Source organism: Macaca nemestrina, chromosome 15 (assembly GCF_043159975.1).
Source record: "Macaca nemestrina isolate mMacNem1 chromosome 15, mMacNem.hap1, whole genome shotgun sequence".
Classification (NCBI taxonomy): Eukaryota; Metazoa; Chordata; class Mammalia; order Primates; family Cercopithecidae; genus Macaca; species Macaca nemestrina.
Genome location: NC_092139.1, coordinates 114157571 through 114176006, shown reverse-complemented (window position 1 = coordinate 114176006; position 18436 = coordinate 114157571). Strand labels below are relative to the sequence as shown.

General features: G+C 54.4%; 1 protein-coding gene across 5 annotated transcripts in view; it reads left to right on the top strand.

The window, feature by feature from the left end:
* LOC105489797 (cadherin EGF LAG seven-pass G-type receptor 1) overlaps positions 1–18436 on the top strand; it is a 203970-nt gene that overhangs the window by 105554 nt on the left and 79980 nt on the right. For all 5 annotated transcript variants that reach the window (XR_011614219.1, XM_071080762.1, XM_011754897.2 and 2 more), the window contains exons 3-5: positions 4047–4269; positions 7514–7629; positions 10670–10758. Coding sequence is in view for 4 of the 5 variants with exons in the window: in XM_071080762.1 (XP_070936863.1) it covers positions 4047–4269; positions 7514–7629; positions 10670–10758 (428 nt within the window). In the remaining variant the exon portion in view is untranslated. The remainder of the gene's footprint in view (positions 1–4046; positions 4270–7513; positions 7630–10669; positions 10759–18436) is intronic.

The following is an 18436-nucleotide window of genomic DNA, read 5'->3' as shown; positions in this document are numbered from 1 at the left end:
GACTCTAAGAGGATGAATTTCAGTTGTTTTAAGCCTCCAGTTTGGGGTCATCAGTTATGGCAGCCACGGGAAACACATACAGCTACTTTCTGAAAATGAAAACAAACAGAAAACAAAGCAAACAGAACTCCGCATTAAAAAAGCAAACCAAACAATTCTATGGAGATTAGTTTTATTTGCAACATGTGTAAAGGAGCAAGACCTTTTCAGGGCGGGGCAAACACCTGTGCTTAGGTTCGCTGTGCTCTCACGGGTGTTAGCAGCCATCTGTTGATCTCCAGTCCCTGCATGGGGGCAGGACAAGCTTGTATCCGTCAGCCTCCCTTTCACAGGGAAGCCTGAGGACGTCGGGGGCCACTAGAAATCAAATTTGGAAGCAGGAATGCCAGTCTGTGAGTTCAAATTCAAACCTTCCAGATACAGACAGAGTGCTGTCTTCACTCAGGGCTGGACCGCCTTTTCCTGGGCCTTTTAAAGGACACCCCAGGCTGGAGGTGAGAAGTTGAGTCTTCCAGCCCTCGGATGAGTGGGGAGTGAATTCCAACCCGGGGCAGGTGGGACTGGGAGGCTGCGTGGGGGTCATGGGCCTGGGCTCCACCTTCCTCTGGGAGAGTTTGAGCCCCGGGCCCAGGCTGGGTTCTTAGTACCTGGAACAGACAGAGGCGGCTGTGGGAAGGGCAGAGCTGGGCCCCACAGGCCTTTGTTTGCCGTCGCGGTTGGGTGAGTACACCCAGCCTCTCCCGGTGGCTTTGTTATTTCAGAGTGTGCTTTGCTTGGCCACTGGCTGGAACTTAGAGAGCAAACACTCCCAAATGTCACGTATTTTAAAAGTAGAAACAAGATAATTTGAAGTGTCCAAAGGAGGAGAAATATACCTTAAGCTTCACACCTCCCGTGAACACACAGGATTTATAAAGGCCAGCCGCCCACCTGTACAGGAAGCCACGAGCACTGACTTGCCCGTGTGAGTGTGCAGGTGGGTGTGCAGGTATGCACCTGTGTGTGACAGGATGTGAGGTGTATATGAGGGTGTGCCAATGTGTGTGTGAACAGGTGTGTATGGGTGTGTGTAGCTGGGGGGACACTGCAAGTGTGAATACATGTGGGAGGTTATAAGCATTGTGCAAACGTGTGTGCAGGTGTGTGTGTGCACATGGCCTGCCTGCAGGGTGGCAGGGTGCGGCATCTGTGGTGGGCTCACCCCCAGTAGCGGGGAGTGGTGGGGAGGTTAGACAGCCTCCACGGGTGCTGGGAGCCTGGATGAGGGCCTAGGACTGCCTCCTCTCCATCTGCTTTAACTCTGAGTGGGGTGGGAAACCCCTCTGTTCCCATTTCCCTGGGGGCAGCCCCTGCCAGTGCAGAACAGGTGGGTGGGATCCTGTCCTGACTCCTGGGGAGGAGGAGAAAGCACCCCCCGGCCTGTGCCTGGCTGTGACCCCTCGTCAGCTCTGGTGCCTGCGAGCCCTTGGGGTTATTGGCATGGAGGCCGTGCATGCTCATGAAATTCAGCAAAAGGTTAGCAATTTCAGCCCTCCTCATATTTGAGAGGGCTCATACTGGAATCTGGAGTCACCTTGGCTTAACCAGTTACACATTCTTCTTTTTTTTCTTTTTTTTTTTTTTGAGATGGAGTCTCACTCTGTTGCCCAGGCTGGAGTGCAGTGGCGTGATCTCGGCTCACTGCAAGCTCCGCCTCCTGGGTTCACGCCATTCTCCTGCCTCAGCCTCCCAAGTAGCTGGGACTACAGGCGCCCACCACCTCGCCCAGCTAATTTTTTGTATTTTTAGTATAGACGGGGTTTCACCGCGTTAGCCAGGATGGTCTTGATTTCCTGACCTCGTGATCCGCCCGCCTTGGCCTCCCAAAGTGCTGGGATTACAGGCGTGAGCCACCGCGCCCGGCCCAGTTACACATTCTTAGGGGTTGCAACCTGGTAATGGAGACTAGGAGATGCCTGGGGGAAGTAGAGGGAGAACTCAGATTTTTCAGAGGTACCATTTACCTCTGATGATTGTTATGCTAATTAGACATCAGTTTCATTTGTTCCTCAAAAGCTCATTTGAAGCATTCTCTAGGAGGAGTGACAGGATTTCCTAAAACTAACAGCTGAACTCACTGAAATCAGCATGTGGTTGAGGTAGGCCTTCCTGAGAAACAGACTCCAAGCCCCAGCTTAGGAGGCAGCAGGTGTGGAGGAGCCTTCAGGAGCCACAGCTGGGGGCAGTGAGGGGCCCTGGCCTGGGCAGAGGGCAGGTCGGACTGCCCTGCAGGTATACAAGGCCTTGACCACCCCACAGCGTGCTGCAGAGCTGGGATGGCCCCCTCAGGGATGGCCTGCGTTGGGCAGTCTGGTCACTGTGTCCTTGCTGACCCGTTGCTGGATGGGGGCTACCTCAGCGAGGGCAAAATCTGAGTGCAGGGTCTCAGCTATGCGCCATCAGCAACCCACACCCCAAAGCCGTCCTGGGGGGGAATGGTGCGGGGTATACCTCAGCACCCTCCCTTGATAGCACCTGATTTCTTTTTTTCCTTGTTGTTGTTGTTTGTTTGAGACAAGTTTCACTCTAGTTGCCCAGGCTGGAGTGCAGTGGTACCATCTCGGCTCACTGCAACCACCACTCTCTGGGTTCAAGCAATTCTGCCTCAGCCTCCCGAGTAGCTGGGATTACAGGCATGTGCCACCACATCCAGCTAATTTTTGTGTCTTTAGTAGAGATGGGGTTTCACCATGTTGGTCAGGCTAGTCTTGAACTCCCGACCTCAGGTGATCCACCCGCCTCGGCCTCCCCAAGTGCTGGGATTACAGGCGTGTGCCACCACACCCAGCTAATTTTTGTATTTTTAGTAGAGACGGGGTTTCCCCAGTTTGGCCAGGCTGGTCTCACACTCCTGATCTCAGGTGATCCATCCACCTTGGCCTCCCAAAGTGCTGGGATTACAGGCATGAGCCACCATGCCTGGCCCACGCCATACTTTTTACACTGTTTTTTTGTTTAGTGTGTGAACATAATTTATTTTAAAATGCATTCATTTAAAATTTTGTAACTGGGAGAGAATGTTGCTGGGAATTTTCTGGTTGTTGGAAGCCCCTAAAGGTCTGTGAGGGGTCTCCGGCCAATGTCCACCCCAGGTAGAGGAGGCAGTATGGGGTGTGCGGGTTGTGGGCCACCATCCCCATCTGGGGGCGGGAGTGTCACCAAGCACACACCTGGCTGCTGGAGGATGCAGTGGCCGGTGCAGGAACAACTTGTTCAAAGCGTGGCGAATGCTGAGACCTCCGAGCAGATGAGGTTCTGAGCGCTCCTGGTCTGAGGGCAGACGGGGAGAGAGGCAGTGTGCTGTGGGCTGCCCGGCTGATTTTCTGGGAAAGCTTCCAGAACCTTCCTGTCACAGAAGAGTTTAAACTCTGAGGAGGACATCAGAGTAGGGTGGTGCCTGCCCTTCAGGAGCTCACAGGCTGGTGATCGAGATGGGCCAGATTAGAACTGAGTTGGAATCCAGGGGTGGCCAGTGTGAGGTGTCTGTGGGAGGGCGGACGGCAGGCAGGGCCGGCGGCCTGCTGAGAAGGTGGCCTTTGGGTCATGTGAGGACAGCACGCTCCGAATCTCTGACGGGACTTTGCCGTGTTCTGCTATCGCACAGGCATAGGTGTGGGGAGAGGGCGTGAGGCCCTCTGGTCTGTTTCTAGGCGTTCCGCTCAGAGGAGTCCAGCCCAGCCGGCAGGGTGCTCTGAACGGGGCTGGAGGCTGGGAAGGACTCACTGCTGCTGTTTCTTTGACCCCAGAGAGAGCTTTCTGGAAACCCCCCAGCCACCATCCTTAGCTTGCCCACCAGGAGCTGGGTGCAGCCGACTCTGGCACGGCTCTGGGCAAGTCCTCAAGAACTCGGGGGTTTCTGTTCATGTCACAGACCTGACCTGGAGTCAGTCAGGTTTTCTTTCAGCAGCTGACTCTGTGGCTGGGGTGTGTCCGGGGTCCGTGACAGGCTCGTTGGCTCTTCCCTGACTAGTTGGTAACCTCTCTGGCGTCTTCCTCTCGCCCCCCAGGAGAGCACTGTGAGGTGGATGCCCGCTCAGGCCGCTGTGCCAACGGGGTGTGCAAGAACGGGGGCACCTGCGTGAACCTGCTCATTGGCGGCTTCCACTGCGTGTGTCCTCCCGGCGAGTACGAGAGACCCTACTGCGAGGTGACCACCAGGAGCTTCCCGCCCCGGTCCTTCGTCACCTTCCGGGGCCTGAGACAGCGCTTCCACTTCACCGTCTCCCTCACGTGAGTGTGTGTCCTGCCGCACCACACGGGTCTCTTCAGGAAAGGGGCGGTCTTCTCTGTGCGCCCCATCCCTCCAGATCGTGACGTCGGTGTCCTCCCTGTGTGGCCTTTGATAGTTGAGTAGCTCCAGGCCAGGCGCGGTGGCTCACGCCTGTAATCCCAGCACTTTGGGAGGTCGAGGCGGGTGAATCACCTGAGGTTGGGAGTTTGAGACCAGCCTGGTCAACATGGCAAAACCCCGTCTCTACTAAAAATACAAAAATTAGCTGGTTGCGGTGGTTTACACCTGTAATCCCAACTACTTGGGAGGCTGAGACGAGAATCGCTTGAACCAGAAGGTGGAGGTTGCAGTGAGCCAAGATTGTGCCACTGCACTCCAACCTGGGCAACAGAGCGAGTACTGCATCTCAAAACACACACACACACACACACACACACACACACAAAACCACTTATTCCTTTTGTGTCTTTCTTTGTACACCTTAACCCACTTCTCTTCAGCCCCTTCCCTGCTCCCTCCCCAGCCTCTGGTGACCACCACTCTCCTCTCCACCTCTGATCATGTTTGATTAAATGTCTGCACAAGGGAATGTTACGCTGCTGCTTGTCAGATTCTGAATTTCTGAGATTATTGCACTGGACAATTATGAACGATTTCCCTTATGTGTGATGGTGGCTAAACAATCAGAGCTGACACTAAATCACTGAGGGTTTTGTAGGGAATGCCTTTAAAAGTAAAATCGTAAGGTCCCTCCCCAAGCTTCCAGGGCAGTTACACTTTGGGAGTGGTGGGGGCTGTAGGCAGAACCCTGTTGAGCCTCTGAGAGCCGCTGTGAGGGGCCAGGTTGGGGGCGCCCAGCTGCTTTTGTTTCAGGTGGGTGCTTTCATGCTCCTTCTCCTCTTTCTAGTTTCTCTTTGCCAAGTGTCCAGGCTCCCAAGTGGGCTCCGGGCTCTGTTCCCAGCTGCCTCTCATCCCCCCAGCCCTTTGTTCTTTCCTCCTCCTCCCCCGGCCCCCTCTCCGGGCCTTGGTTTCTGTTTTCTGGCCTTTCCTCTTTTTGCTTGCATTCTTCCAACCCTCCCCTCGGCTTTGGGTCCCTTCTTTATTGCTCTGTCGCCAGTGGTGTACGTGTGCTTGCCAGGGGAGCTGTGCAGGACTGTTTGACACTGACACCGCCCAACAGCCCCCACCTGGGTCCAAAGGGAACCACACAGAAGTGAAACCGACCAAAGGGAATCAAGTGTGACCCAGGGGCTGAGTCTCGGGAAACAAGGCTGCACTGAGTTGGCCCCGTCGTCATTAAGATCCCTTCTCCCTGCTCATTCCCTGCCCAAGCATCAGCGTGCTGTGTGGGTATTTTTCTTTAGTGTTTGCCGTCAGTTCTTGCTGGCATTCTAAATAGAGGGGGTTTGAGGGACAGCTGGGAACCGTCAGTTTTTTGTTTGTTTTTTGGTTTTTGAGATGGAGTCTCACTTTGTTGCCAGGCTGGAGTGCAGTGGCGGTGTGATCTCGGCTCACTGCAACTTCCGCCTCCCAGGTTCAAGCAATTCTCCTGCCTCAGCCTCCCGAGTTGCTGGGATTACAGGTGCCCACCACCATGCTGGCTAATTTTGTATTTTTAGTAGAGATGGGGTTTTACCATGTTGGCCGGGCTGGTCAACCTGACCTCAGCTGATCCACCCACTTCGGCCTCCCACAGTGCTGGGATTACAGGTGTGAGCCACCGGCTAGCCAAAACCATCAATTTTAACTCAAGAAAAAGGCTGAGGTCAGATGCTCCAGGCTGGCTCAGGCCGACTCCTGCAGGAAAATGGATAAACCAACCTTAAGTCAAAAGGAGTTCCTGCCACTGATCTCTGATGGTGGAGACAGCCAGCTATTTCAGGAACCCGTCCCGAGCTCACTCAGGAGGTTCGCCAAGTTCTCTGAAACCAGGGAGGTGGGGGAGGTGCTATGGTGATTTGGGTCTGAAGACCCCCTGCCTGGGCCCCTGGGTGGGAGAAGGATTTCTGAGAATTCGATGATCTCCTGCCAGAGCAGGTAGTTTTTTGCTCTGCCTGCTCTAAGTTCTGACAGGCCTGTTCATGTTCAGGCGTCTGTTCGTGCCCTTTCCTTTCATTTATTCACACAGCCCATATTAAGCGCTGATATGGACCAGATCCTCTTTGGGCTCTGGAATGCAGCAGGGAATGAGAGCTGCAGTTCCTCCCCTTATGGATCATGCATTCTTATAAACCAGTGAGTCAGCAGCATGATTTCAGAAATTAACCGAGTGATGTCATAGGCTGATGGGAGGTGAGGGCAACTTGGAGTAAAATGAGTCAGGGCAGGTACAGCTGGGTTGACCCCTGAGCAATCTGCAAAGCCTGGGAAGATTGTTTCTGGGGTAGGGCAGCTGTGCTAAGGCCCTGGGGATCTTTTTGACCCGTGTTTGGGCACCAACAGATGCTATTGTGGCTGACTGCGGGGGCGAGCGGGCAGGGGCTAAGAGGGGTCCTTCCACAGCATCATCCCCTCCTGGGAAGGTACCAGGTCCCCATGCCCTGGCGCACACACGAGGGGATCTGTTCACAGCAGCAGAAAATGTACAGTGCATGCTTTGTCCAAACACATCTGTAACAGGTGTCCTGGCTGCTGGTCGTACTTGTAGCATGTTGTGCAAATGGGATATTTTTTGCATTCTACAGGCCATAGTAACCAGATTCCCCATGGATTCTGGTTTGCTACTTCCAGAAAAGAACACTGCTTATCAAGCTTGATGGGCTGTCTGCTCCTATGCGAGGGATGCATGCCTGACACCATTCTTTACTGAATTGTAGCCCCACATGTTTGCCCTCCTCTGACTGGGCTCGTCATTCCTAGGCAACCTTTTTTTTTTTTTTCCCCCCCCGAGATGGAGTCTCACTCTGTCGCCCAGGCTGGAGTACAATGGCGCAATCTCGGCTCACTGCAAGGTCCGCCTCCCAGGTTCATGCCATTCTCCTGCCTCAGCCTCCTGAGTAGCTGGGACTATAGGTGCCTGCCACCACGCCCGGCTAATTTTTTGTATTTTTTTTTTTTTTTTTTAGTAGAGACAGGGTTTCACCATGTTAGCCAGAATGGTCTTGATCTCCTGACCTCGTGATCTGCCCTCCTCGGCCTCCCAAAGTGCTGGGATTACAGGCGTGAGCCACCGCGCCCGGCCCCTAGGCAGCCTTTTGACCCTGGGGTCTTCATCCCGTGATGTGCCTCTGCTTGGCTCCGTAGGTTTGCCACCCAAGAAAGGAACGGCTTGCTGCTCTACAACGGCCGCTTCAACGAGAAGCACGACTTCATTGCCCTGGAGATCGTGGACGAGCAGGTGCAGCTCACCTTCTCTGCAGGTGGGGCCTTCTCCCTAGGAAGGGCAGCTCTGAGCAATTCACAGATGCTTTGTGGGTTAAAACTACCCTTGCCTTGTGCAGCGCCTCCAAGCTGCTTATCCTTTCATCCCTCAATTGTAGGTCTAGGAACCTGTCTTATTGAAGAAATCCAAAGTGCAAAAAGATGTTCACAACAGGCCTGGCGCAGTGGCTCATGCCTGTAATCCCAGCACTTTGGGAGGTCAAGGCAGGCAAATCACGAGGTCACGAGATCGAGACCAGCCTGACCAACATGGTGAAACCCTGTGTCTGCTAAAAACAAAAGAATTAGCTGGGCGAAGTGATGTGTGCCTATAATCCCAGCTACTTGGGAGGGTGAGACAGGAGAATCGCTTGAATCCAGGAGGTCGAGGTTGCAGTGAGCCGAGACTGCACCACTGCACTCCAGCCTGGGTGACAAAGCAAGATTCCGTTAAAAAAATAAATAAATAAATAAAAGGCAGCCTGACAATGTAGTCAATGTAGGAAAAATGATAAGACCATCTCCTAATATGCGAAAACCTTCAAACTCACTAGAAAGGAAACTAGGCGGGGCGCGGTGGCTCACGCCTGTAATCCCAGCACTTTTGGAGGCCAAGGCGGGTGAATCACGAGGTCACGAGATCGAGACCAGCCTGACCAACATAGTGAAACCCCGTCTGTACTAAAAATACAAAAATTAGCTGGGCATGGTGGCAGACACCTGTAATCTCAGCTACTCAGGAGGCTGAGGCAGGAGAATTGCTTGAACCCAGGAAGCAGAGATTGCAGTGAGCCGAGATTGTGCCACTGCACCCCAGCCTGGTGATGGAGCGAGACTCCGTCTCAAAAAATAATAATAATAAAAGATGTTCATAACAGTGTTATTTGTAGTGCTGGAAATGTGGACGATCTGGTTCATGTTTTCAGAAACCAAGGAATCATTACATTGTGGTACATCTCTAGATTAAAAATATTGATGCTGGCTGGGTGCAGTGGCTCACACCTGTAATCCCAGCACTTTGGGAGGCCGAGGTGGGCAGATCACCTGAGGTCAGGAGTTAAGAGACCAGCCTGGCCAACATGGTGAAACCCCGTCTCTACTAAAAATACAAAAATTAGCCGGGTGTGGTGGCACATGCCTCTAAACCCAGCTACTCAGGAGGCTGAGGCAGGAGAATCGCTTGAACCTGGGAGGCGGAGGTTGCAGCGAGCCGAGATCATGCCATTGCACTCCAACCTGGGTGACAGAGTGAGACTCCATGACAAGGCTGGCCAGGCAAAGTGGCTCATGCCTGTAATCCTAGCATTTTGAGAGGCCAAGGCAGGCAGATTGCTTGAGCCCAGAAGTTCAAGACCAGCCTGGGCAACATAGTGAGACCCTGTCTCTTTAAAAAATATATATATATATATTGACAAGGCCATTAAACATAGTATTCCAGTTGTTAGAAAAGAACATTTCTCCAGACTTCCAGCAGGTATATCTGTGTTTTTCTGGTACACATGACTCTTTTTGTTTTTGTTCTTGTTTTGAGACAGTCTCACTCTTTAACCCAGGCTGGAGTACAGTGGTGCAATATTGGCTCACTGCAACCTCCACCTCCTAGGTTCAAGCGATTCCCATGCCTCAGCCTCTCAAGTAGCTGGGATTACAGGCACATTTCACCATGCCTGGCTAATTTTTGTATTTTTAGTAGAGACTGGGTTTCACTGTGTTGGCCAGGCTGGTCTTGAACTCCTGACCTCAAGTGATCCTCCCACCTTGGCCTCCCAAAGTGCTGGGATTACAGGTGTGAGCCACCAGGCTCAGCCTGGCACGCTTGACTTTTAGGAGTGAATTCTGCCATCTCCTCCTTCACCTGGAAGTTCACCACGATGGCTCAGGTGCTTCCATCTCTAGAACCCTGGCCTGTGTTGAATGACGTGTGTGTGATGGTGGAGGATGGAGCTTGGTTTTCTGTACGCAGTAAAGAAAGGGAGGCACCTGTAACAGCAGCCGGCCACTGTGGGAGTGGTGGCCACAGCCCTCCAGGCTCTGTGAGTTGGAATTAGGCTATTCCTCTGGCCGGTGTCTCCCACACCCCTGTTTCCAGAGCTCCTGCTGGTTCCCTTTAGACGGCATTCCCTGCCTGGGACCGTACCCACCGCACCTGTCCTTTGGTGCCCCTGAACCTCCTTCCTCCCAGCTGCTGCTGATTCAGGGTTGTGCTCCAGAATCCCCGAAGGGACTCGCCCACCCCACTGTAGCAGGAGCTCAAGGGGTGAAAGTGACAAACACCCCGAAGCAGAGATGCACAAGAGACGCGTCTGCGACCTCACGGTGGGATGTGTTATGTGGTTTAAGAGTTGTTAAAAACCTGAGATGACATTTATTTGATTAAGTGACCTAAAGGGGAATTGGTTTTGATGATTTTATCTACATCAGTGCAATGCATAGGAAAAAGAATTCGACCGCTGGTGCGGTGTAGGTGTGACTGCTGCTGGTACAGACAGATGGGTTTTCTGTGCTTACCTTTTTTCATATTTAGAAAAGAGGAACAAGGCCAGGTGCAGTGGCTCACGCCTGTAATCCCAGCACTTTGGGAGGCCAAGGCAGGCAGATCACGAGGTCAGGAGTTCGAGACCAGCCTGGCCAACATGGCGAAACCCCATCTCTACTAAAAATACAAAAATTAGCCAGGCATGATGGCAGGCGCCTGTAATCCCAGCTACTCGGGAGGCGGAGGCAGGAGAATCGCTTGAACCCAAGAGGCGGAGGTGACAGTAAGCCGAGATCACGCCACTGCATTCCAGCCTGGGTGACAGAGCGAGACTCCATCTCAAAACAAACAAAACCAGAAAAGAGGAACAAGAATTACTTTTGTAACCAGAAAAGAAAATGGATGGGGAGTGGTGGGCGGCTCCCACCATGGTGCTGTGGGGAGGGGAGGGAGGACGTGGCCATGTGCACCTGTCTCCCCCGATGCCTCACGGCCCGGTCCTTGGTCCCCAGTAGGCCCCGCCAACCTCTGCTTTCTCTCTGGATCTCCCTTCCACCGTGCAGGTGAGACGACGACGACTGTGGCACCGAAGGTTCCCGGTGGTGTAAGTGACGGGCGGTGGCACTCTGTGCAGGTGCAGTACTACAACAAGGTAAGACGGTCCCCACCACTTCCCCCCGGCCCCAGGGTGGCTCAAGAAGGTGCCCTGGAGCAGGGCGCAGCGGCTCATGCCTGTAATCCCAGCACTTTGAGAGGCCGAGGCGGATGGATTACATGAGGTCAGGAGTTTGAGACCAGCTTGGCCAACGTGGTGAAACCCTGTCTCTACCAAAAATACAAAAATTAAAAAATTAGCTGGGTGTGGTGGTGGGTGCCTATAATCCCAGCTACTCAGGAGGCTGAGACAGGAGAATCACTTGAGCCTGGGAGGCGAAAGTTACGGTGAGCCGAGATCGTGCCACTGCGTTCCAGCCTAGGTAACAGAGCAAAACTCCATCTGGAAAAAAAAAAAAAAAGAAAAAGAAAGGAAAAAAGGTGCTCTGGTAGATTTTCTGTCTTAAGACATTTGTGCTCTGAAATTTTTTTTAAACGTGCTATTGGAAAAAGTGGTTTAGGAAATGCACATTTGTGGAGGGTCCGTGTAAATACAGCTGAGCCCTGTGGTGGGGTCATAGTCCTCCCACCTGGAGCTTTGTGTCGGGGAGGGACATGGACCCTGGAGATCACCGTCACTGGGGGAGGGACACAGAAAGGGCTTGTTCATGTGCAGCTGCCTTGGCCAGAGTATTTCCTAGTGGCTGAAATTCTGAGCCGTTCATACACGACTCTGTAGCCAAGATTGTCCGCTCTCCCTGGATGTAAACGGGAAAGCCAGAACGCTCCGGGGAAGTGCCGTGAAGACTGGGTGGTTTTGGTTTCGCTTTATTTTGCTTTTCCTTGGCTTGTAAGGAAACACATTGTTTTTTGCATCAAAATGCCGTGCTTTCCACGGCTGTGACTGTGCAAACCCCTTTTCTCTTCTTGGGAAGCTCCAGGGTGTGCTCCCACGTGCTCATGGTTCTTCAGGGGTCTTACTGGCCCCTCCTGGAGCCCAGTCGCCCCCCTGTGCCCCACTTCCCAGACTTCCACAAGGCCGAGGCCTAAGCTTGGTTGGCAGATGAGAGATCCTCTGTCCTCCAGGAGAATTGAGCCAGTCCTTCTGTGGAGACAGCATCTTCCTTCTTTCACAGCCACTATGCCTGGCTGCGACTCGCCAGCAGTTGGGGTCCAGTCACTGGGCCTGAGGTTGCAGTGCTGCGTCCACCGGCTTTCACTCTCCTTTCCGTGCTGGCCACCGGCGTCCCTCTACCTCCCTGACCCGCCCTTCACATCTGCCTTGAATATCCCATCATCTCCCAGGCATGCCACACAGACTCCAAGTAGTGGTCACCTGCACAGAGACTATGGTTTTTATCCTCTGTCCCATCAGTGCCAGCCCAGGGCAGGTGGAGCTTGAGCCTCATTTGGGAGGAGGACAGATGGGAGGTGCTGGTGGGGTTTGGGGGGATATTGAGAGAAGGCGGCAGGTGTCTGGGCGGGGTCTGGGCTGCCGCACGTTGGATGTCACCCCTAGTGGGGCCTGGCTGATGCATGGAGAACCGTGTGCTCGACAGAGGCGCAGGGGCTGGTGGGGTGAGGGGCTCAGGGCTGAGCAAGAGGAAGAGGGCAGCCCTCACAGACACGGATCCATTTGCTGCCATTGTCCATTTCAAAGACCGAGTCTTTTCTTGATACGGTGCTGTCCTGTGGCTGTGTGGGGCAGTGCTAGCCAGTGTGAAGTGCATTCACGTGGGTGAGCTGCACGGGTGGCCCCTGCGTCCTGCTGCCTGGTGCTGCCTACTCTGACCCTGTGACCCTTCCTGTTGTGCCCTTCCAGCCAGCTGGGGCTGGACATCAGAGCTCGATGCCCCCTGGGGTGGTGCCTCCCAAGGGCTGGGCCACAGGGGACCCTGGAGACTGTGCCCCATCGTCAGGGAAGCGTAGGGCATAGGTGGCACATTTTCCTTCCTGCGCGTGTCAGAAAACAAAGTCCAGGGATGAATGTTTTTTGCTGGGGAGGGGGTGGGCGGGGGGAGGTTGAGTCCGCCTTGGTCTCCCCATCGGTGCCCAACACTCCAGAATCATCATCTGCCTATGGCAGAAGCAATAGTGTGCCCACAGTTGTGGAGGGACTCGCAGCCAGGACACTGCTACGGTCACCTCTGTCCACACTCGGCCCTGGCTCTGAACACAGTGAGTGTTTACCGGGGCCCGCCCGCCTGCCGCCGCCCCCTTCCGGGTGCTCAGAGGAGTAAAGTCACCATGCAGGACGCCACCTGCACTGTCCCGGAGGAGAGGGGCCTCATGTAAGAAGATAAACAGAGGACGGTGGATTACCGGGATCCACGGCTTCCGTGTCTAGGGCCAGGTCCTTTCAGCGGTGCCTGAGCACAGCCCCCCGTGTGGGATTAGGCCTTTCCTGTGAGCGCTGGATGCTTCTCTGTCTTGCCTGAGGTTATTTGATGGAGGAAACCAACCAGTTTTTACTGTGTCTTTAGGCGTCCATTAGGAGGTCTGACGGGGCCACACACTAGGAATGTGTTAGCAGAGATTATGAGCATCTGCCCGAGAAGGAGACGGCACCGCTGCTCCGTGACCTTGTCTCCGAGTGGCAGCTCTGACAAACCCAGGTGCAGCGGTCTCCTCTGGAGTGTGCCTGAGCTGGGGACAGGGCCAGTCAGGTTGTGAGCGGTATGGGGGCCTGGAGGGGTGGCAGGGCCAGCTTGAGGTCAGGAAGACAATCTTCTGGGGGCCGGTTCCTCTCCTCTCTGGGCCTCCACTTTGTCTCCAATGTTACCTCTGGTCCCGTCCTCTGGCAGCCACCTTGGGGGTGACCTTGGGCCACCAGGGAAGGTTTTGGGGAAGAGGACAGGCTCAGGTTGGGAGGGGACCCACACAGGAAGGAGGTGTTGGGGCTAGACAATGAGGGTAGTCTTGAGGGCGGTGGGTGACATGGCCGAGGGAACCCCCCTGCACATGCGTCCCTGCCTGCCTTGGCTGATGCGGAGGGTCGTCCCCCCCACCCCACCCAGCTGTGTCCTTTCCCCAGCACGCTGTATTCACCTGCTGCGCCACCTTGCTGGTTTTGGTTTTTGTATTTTTAGGGATGATTAAGAAAACATATTTGAAAAAATTCAGCATACAACGATGTGGTGAGGGTGGAAGCATTGGTGGGGGCTGCGCCGCTGCCCAGCCCCCTCTCTTCAGTCTCGTTCTCTGTCCCCCGCCCTCCAGGGCGGCTGTGTCTCTGAGGCGTGGGCCACCTGCACCTTAGGTCTGAGCATGACCTCCTGGGTATTGCCTGTCAGTGGCCGCCTGCACTGCATCCATGTGCAAACTGCGGGGACCCTTCCCCCACCTGCCAGTGCACAGGGCCTGGGAGCTGCCAGGCTGGTGGAGCAGTCAGGGTCCTCACAGGAAGCAGATGGGGTGCTCCAGTGGGACCAGCCCTGGAAGAGTTATTTACAAAGGGCTGGGCAGGGCGTAGAGTATCCATGAGGGGCGGTGTGGAACCCACGGCTAGAGGCAGTGTCAGTAGAGCTGTGACAGCCCTTAGTCCTCAGGCATCAAGGGAAATGGCAGATTGGAGCCCAGAGAGAAGGGGTCCTGGTCAGAAGCCACAGGAGAGGGGCACAGGCCACCCCTGTGTTAGAGGCACAGCCAGCCTGGGGCCCTCCTGGTACCCCTCCCCTCCCCTCCCTCACTCTATCCTCCCATGTGGCTTGCCACTGGCCAACACCACCAGAAGCCATGGGATAGGGAACCCTCCCAGGCAGGGAGCAGGCAGAGTCTGTTTATTTTTCCTTTCTGCTTGATGACATTTTAGACTAGAAGGTTTATTGGTCTAATTCACCTTCAGCAAAGCCAAAGGGTGCATTGGAGTCGGACATTCTTCCAGGAAGGTCTTTTCAAAGGCAGACACTTGTGCATTTGTGTGGAGCTCCGCCAAGCACAGATGAAACAACATAGCCCCCACTCGCACAGCCGCCCCGGGAGGTCTGGGGCCGCGTGGAGCAGTTTCAGCCATTGCTTCACCCCCAGCGTGATTGTTTGTTTGTTTTCCCCCAAGGCTGGTTTGAAGGTGTTTCCACCACAACTTCCAAAAGGGCGAAAGTGCCTGACGGAAAAGGAAAACTGTTCTTCCCACTTGAGAATCAGGTTTTGCCCTCATTAGCTTTAAGTGTTTGCTGCTCCCCCATTGCCCTGGGCATCCTGGGCGTTCGGGAGGTGTGGGGAGAAGCTTACTCTTCACAGAGACAGTGCTGGGGAGGGGCCGTCTGTGAGGACGGGGACCCTCAGGGCTGCACTGAGCGCTCATTCCCTGATTGTGCTTCCCTGAGGCTGCCTGCGGGGATCACGTTTAGATGCTACCTTGCTCCAGGAGCTCCTGGCAGAGTCAGGGGCACAGATGTGCCAGCGAGATGTTTAACGGGGCCCTGGGGAAGCAAGGGTGGCTCGTGCCCACCTGGCCCAGGTGTCTTCCAAAGCCAGCTGAGCCTGCCCAGAGCCTGGAGCACAGCCTCCTTGCCAGCTGTGGAGGCAAGGACGTGCTGGGAAGGTAGTGCCTGACATGGACACGAGGCGGTGTGGCCTGCTGGGGACCCGTGAGTGAGCTGTGAGGTGAGGCAGTGAGGTGGGGCGCCAGGAGGCCCGGAGCTGCTGGGAGATCCCGCATGAAGCAGATGTGGGAGGTGGTGAGCAGCCGTGCTGGGATTTCCCGCCTGGGCGCTGCTGCCCCTTGGGGACGATGATCCTTCATTGGGAGGCCTGTTCTGGGCAGCATTGCTGACCTCTGGTCACTAGACTCCAGCTGTTCCCCTAACCCAGTTTTGACAACCAAGAGGTCCTCACCATTGTCAGGCCCCTGAGGTCATGCCCTGGATGAGAACCACTGGGCTAGTGAGACGGGAGCTCAGCTAGGTGGAGTCCTAGCTGAGGTAGCTTCAGGTGGAGATGCAAGACCCTGGATCGGGGCTTGAGGCAGCAGCCTCTACATGGGCGGCAGGTGGTCTTCAAGGGGCACTCGGCATCCATCACCTGGCCGGGGACGGTGCTGTGCTTGTCGCGATTGCCATGCTGGCCACATGTGGCTAGACCACACGCGGTGGAGCCCCATGCCTGAGCTGGCTGCTGCAGTCCTCGAGACCCTGCCCCGGCCCTTTGGCTTCCTCTGGTTCTGGTGATTCTGAGATGGCGCGGGGCTGTCTTTGGCATGCTGCGGAAAGTGCTTTTATAAAGACAGCATGAGGCCAGGTTGCAACAAACCTCCTCTGGACAACCAGCCTCTGCTTCTGTTGAGCCAGAGGATCTAAGTGCTTTGAGATTTCCATGACCTTGAGATGACCCCTCGGTCCTGCTGTCATTAGGGATTGCTCACCTGTTGCTTGTCAGGTCATTCAAAACCTCTTGGGTCTGTGCTGCACATTAAACCCCAAAGTCCCAAGAAGAGTGAGCAATGTGCCCCCAGAGCACCCCTGGGGTCCGGGGAGCTTCTCTGTTTCTGCAAATGTTCTAAAAACTCGAGGGCTTCCACCTAGACACTTGTGTCAGGGTGCGATGTTTTGATGGGACTCTTCCTGGGCTCTACAGATCTGCCATGGTTAGACAGTTGTATGGTCCCCTGGGTGAGGTCACGTGACCCTCTTTTTCCCTCCCTTCCATGTTAATTGAGTGCCGACTACACGCACAGAATCCAACTTACAGAAACGAACTCGGAAGGTATTTAATAGAATAGAAGGTCCTCCAACAGTGGAATGTCAACAACCATTGTCAACAGTGCAGTGGGGTTCCGTGCAGTAAGGTCCTCCCATAGTAGAATGTCAGCAACCATTGCCAACAGTGCACTGGGGTTGTGTGCAGTAAGGTCCTCCGACAGTGGAACATCAATAACCATTGCCAGCAGTGTAGTGGGGTTCTATGCAATAAGGCCCTCCCATAGTAGAACGTCAGCAACCATTGCCAACAGTGCAGTGCGGTTCTGTGCAATAAGGTCCTCTGACAGTGGAACGTCAACAACCATTGCCAGCAGTGCAGTGGGGTTCTGTGCAGTAAGGTCCTCCGACAGTGGAATGTCAACAACCATTGCCAGCAGTGCAGTGGGGTTCTGTGTAGTAAGGTCCTCTGACAGTGGAACGTCAACAACCATTGCCAACAGTGCAGTGGGGTCCTGTGCAGTAAGGTCCTCACAACCTCCTCTGACAGTGGAATGTCAACAACCATTGTCAACAGTGCAGTGGGGTTCTGTGCAGCGATGAGGGGAGGAGCTCCCAGGATATTGTTACTAGATTTTAAAAGCCCTAGTTGTAGGGTGTATCTTATTTTATTTTATTTTATTTTAAGCTGAAGTCCCACTCTGTCGCCCAGGTGCCTCTGTCGCTATCTCAGCTCGCTGCAACCTCAGCCTCCTGGGTTCAAGCAATTCTCCTGCCTCAGCCTCCTGAGTAGCTGGGATTACAGCTGCTCACCACCAGACCTGGTTAATTTTTTTGTATTTTTACTAGAGATCGGGGTTTCACTATGTTGGCCAGGCTGTTCTCGAACTCCTGACCTCAAGTGACCCACCTGCCTTGGCCTCCCAAAGTGTTAGATTACAGGCGTGAGCCACTGCACCCAGCCAAGCCTGGTTCTTTTAGTGGAGTTAGGATTACAGGCGTGAACCACTGCACCGGCCAAGCCTGGTTCTTTTAGTGGAGTTAGGATTACAGGCGTGAGCCACTGCACCAGCCAAGCCTAGTTCTTTTAGTGGAGTTAGGATTACAGGCGTGAACCACTGCACCGGCCAAGCCTAGTTCTTTTAGTGGAGTTAGGATTACAGGCGTGAACCACTGCACCGGCCAAGCCTGGTTCTTTTAGTGGAGTTAGGATTACAGGCGTGAACCACTGCACCGGCCAAGCCTGGTTCTTTTAGTGGAGTTAGGATTACAGGCGTGAGCCACTGCACCGGCCAAGCCTGGTTCTTTTAGTGGAGTTAGGATTACAGGCGTGAACCACTGCACCGGCCAAGCCTGGTTCTTTTAGTGGAGTTAGGATTACAGGCGTGAGCCACTGCACCCGGCCAAGCCTGGTTCTTTTAGTGGAGGGTGGCATTTAGAACTCCAGATCTGGGTGCTTGGTGTGCTCATTGCTTTGGGTTGTCTCACTCCCAGTGTCTCTTACTGGGCAGAACTAGGACATAGACGTCTGTGTAGGTGTGTGTGTGTACACATACACACGCACACACGCTTCATATTGATTCTTTTTTCCTATTTACCTATCACTCCCTATTGGAAGCCATAAACTTCACTGCAGCACTGCCGCGTTTGCCCTGCTCTGCACGTTGACGTCCCCCTGATGCCGTCCCAGCCCATTCATGCTGCTTGGTAACAGAACACCCGAGGCTGGGTACTTACAAACCACAGAGATTGATTTCTCTGAGTCCCGGAGGCTGGAAGCCTGAGCACCTGCAGGTTTGGGGCCTGGCGAAGGCCCATTCCTCATAAATGGCAGCGTCCGGGTGTCCTTGCGTGGCAGAAGACTGCAAGAGGGTGGACCCACGCCTGTGGGCCCTTTTATTGAGGCCTTATCCCATCCTTGAGGGGCCCACCCTCATGACTTTACCACCTCCTAAAGGGCCCATCTCTTGATACCATCCCACTGGCCATGAAGTTTCAACACGTGAGCTTTGGAGGACACTTCAGACCATAGCACCCCCAAATTCATATATTGAAATCCTCACCCCCAAGGTGATAGTATTAAGAAGTGGAGCCTTTGGG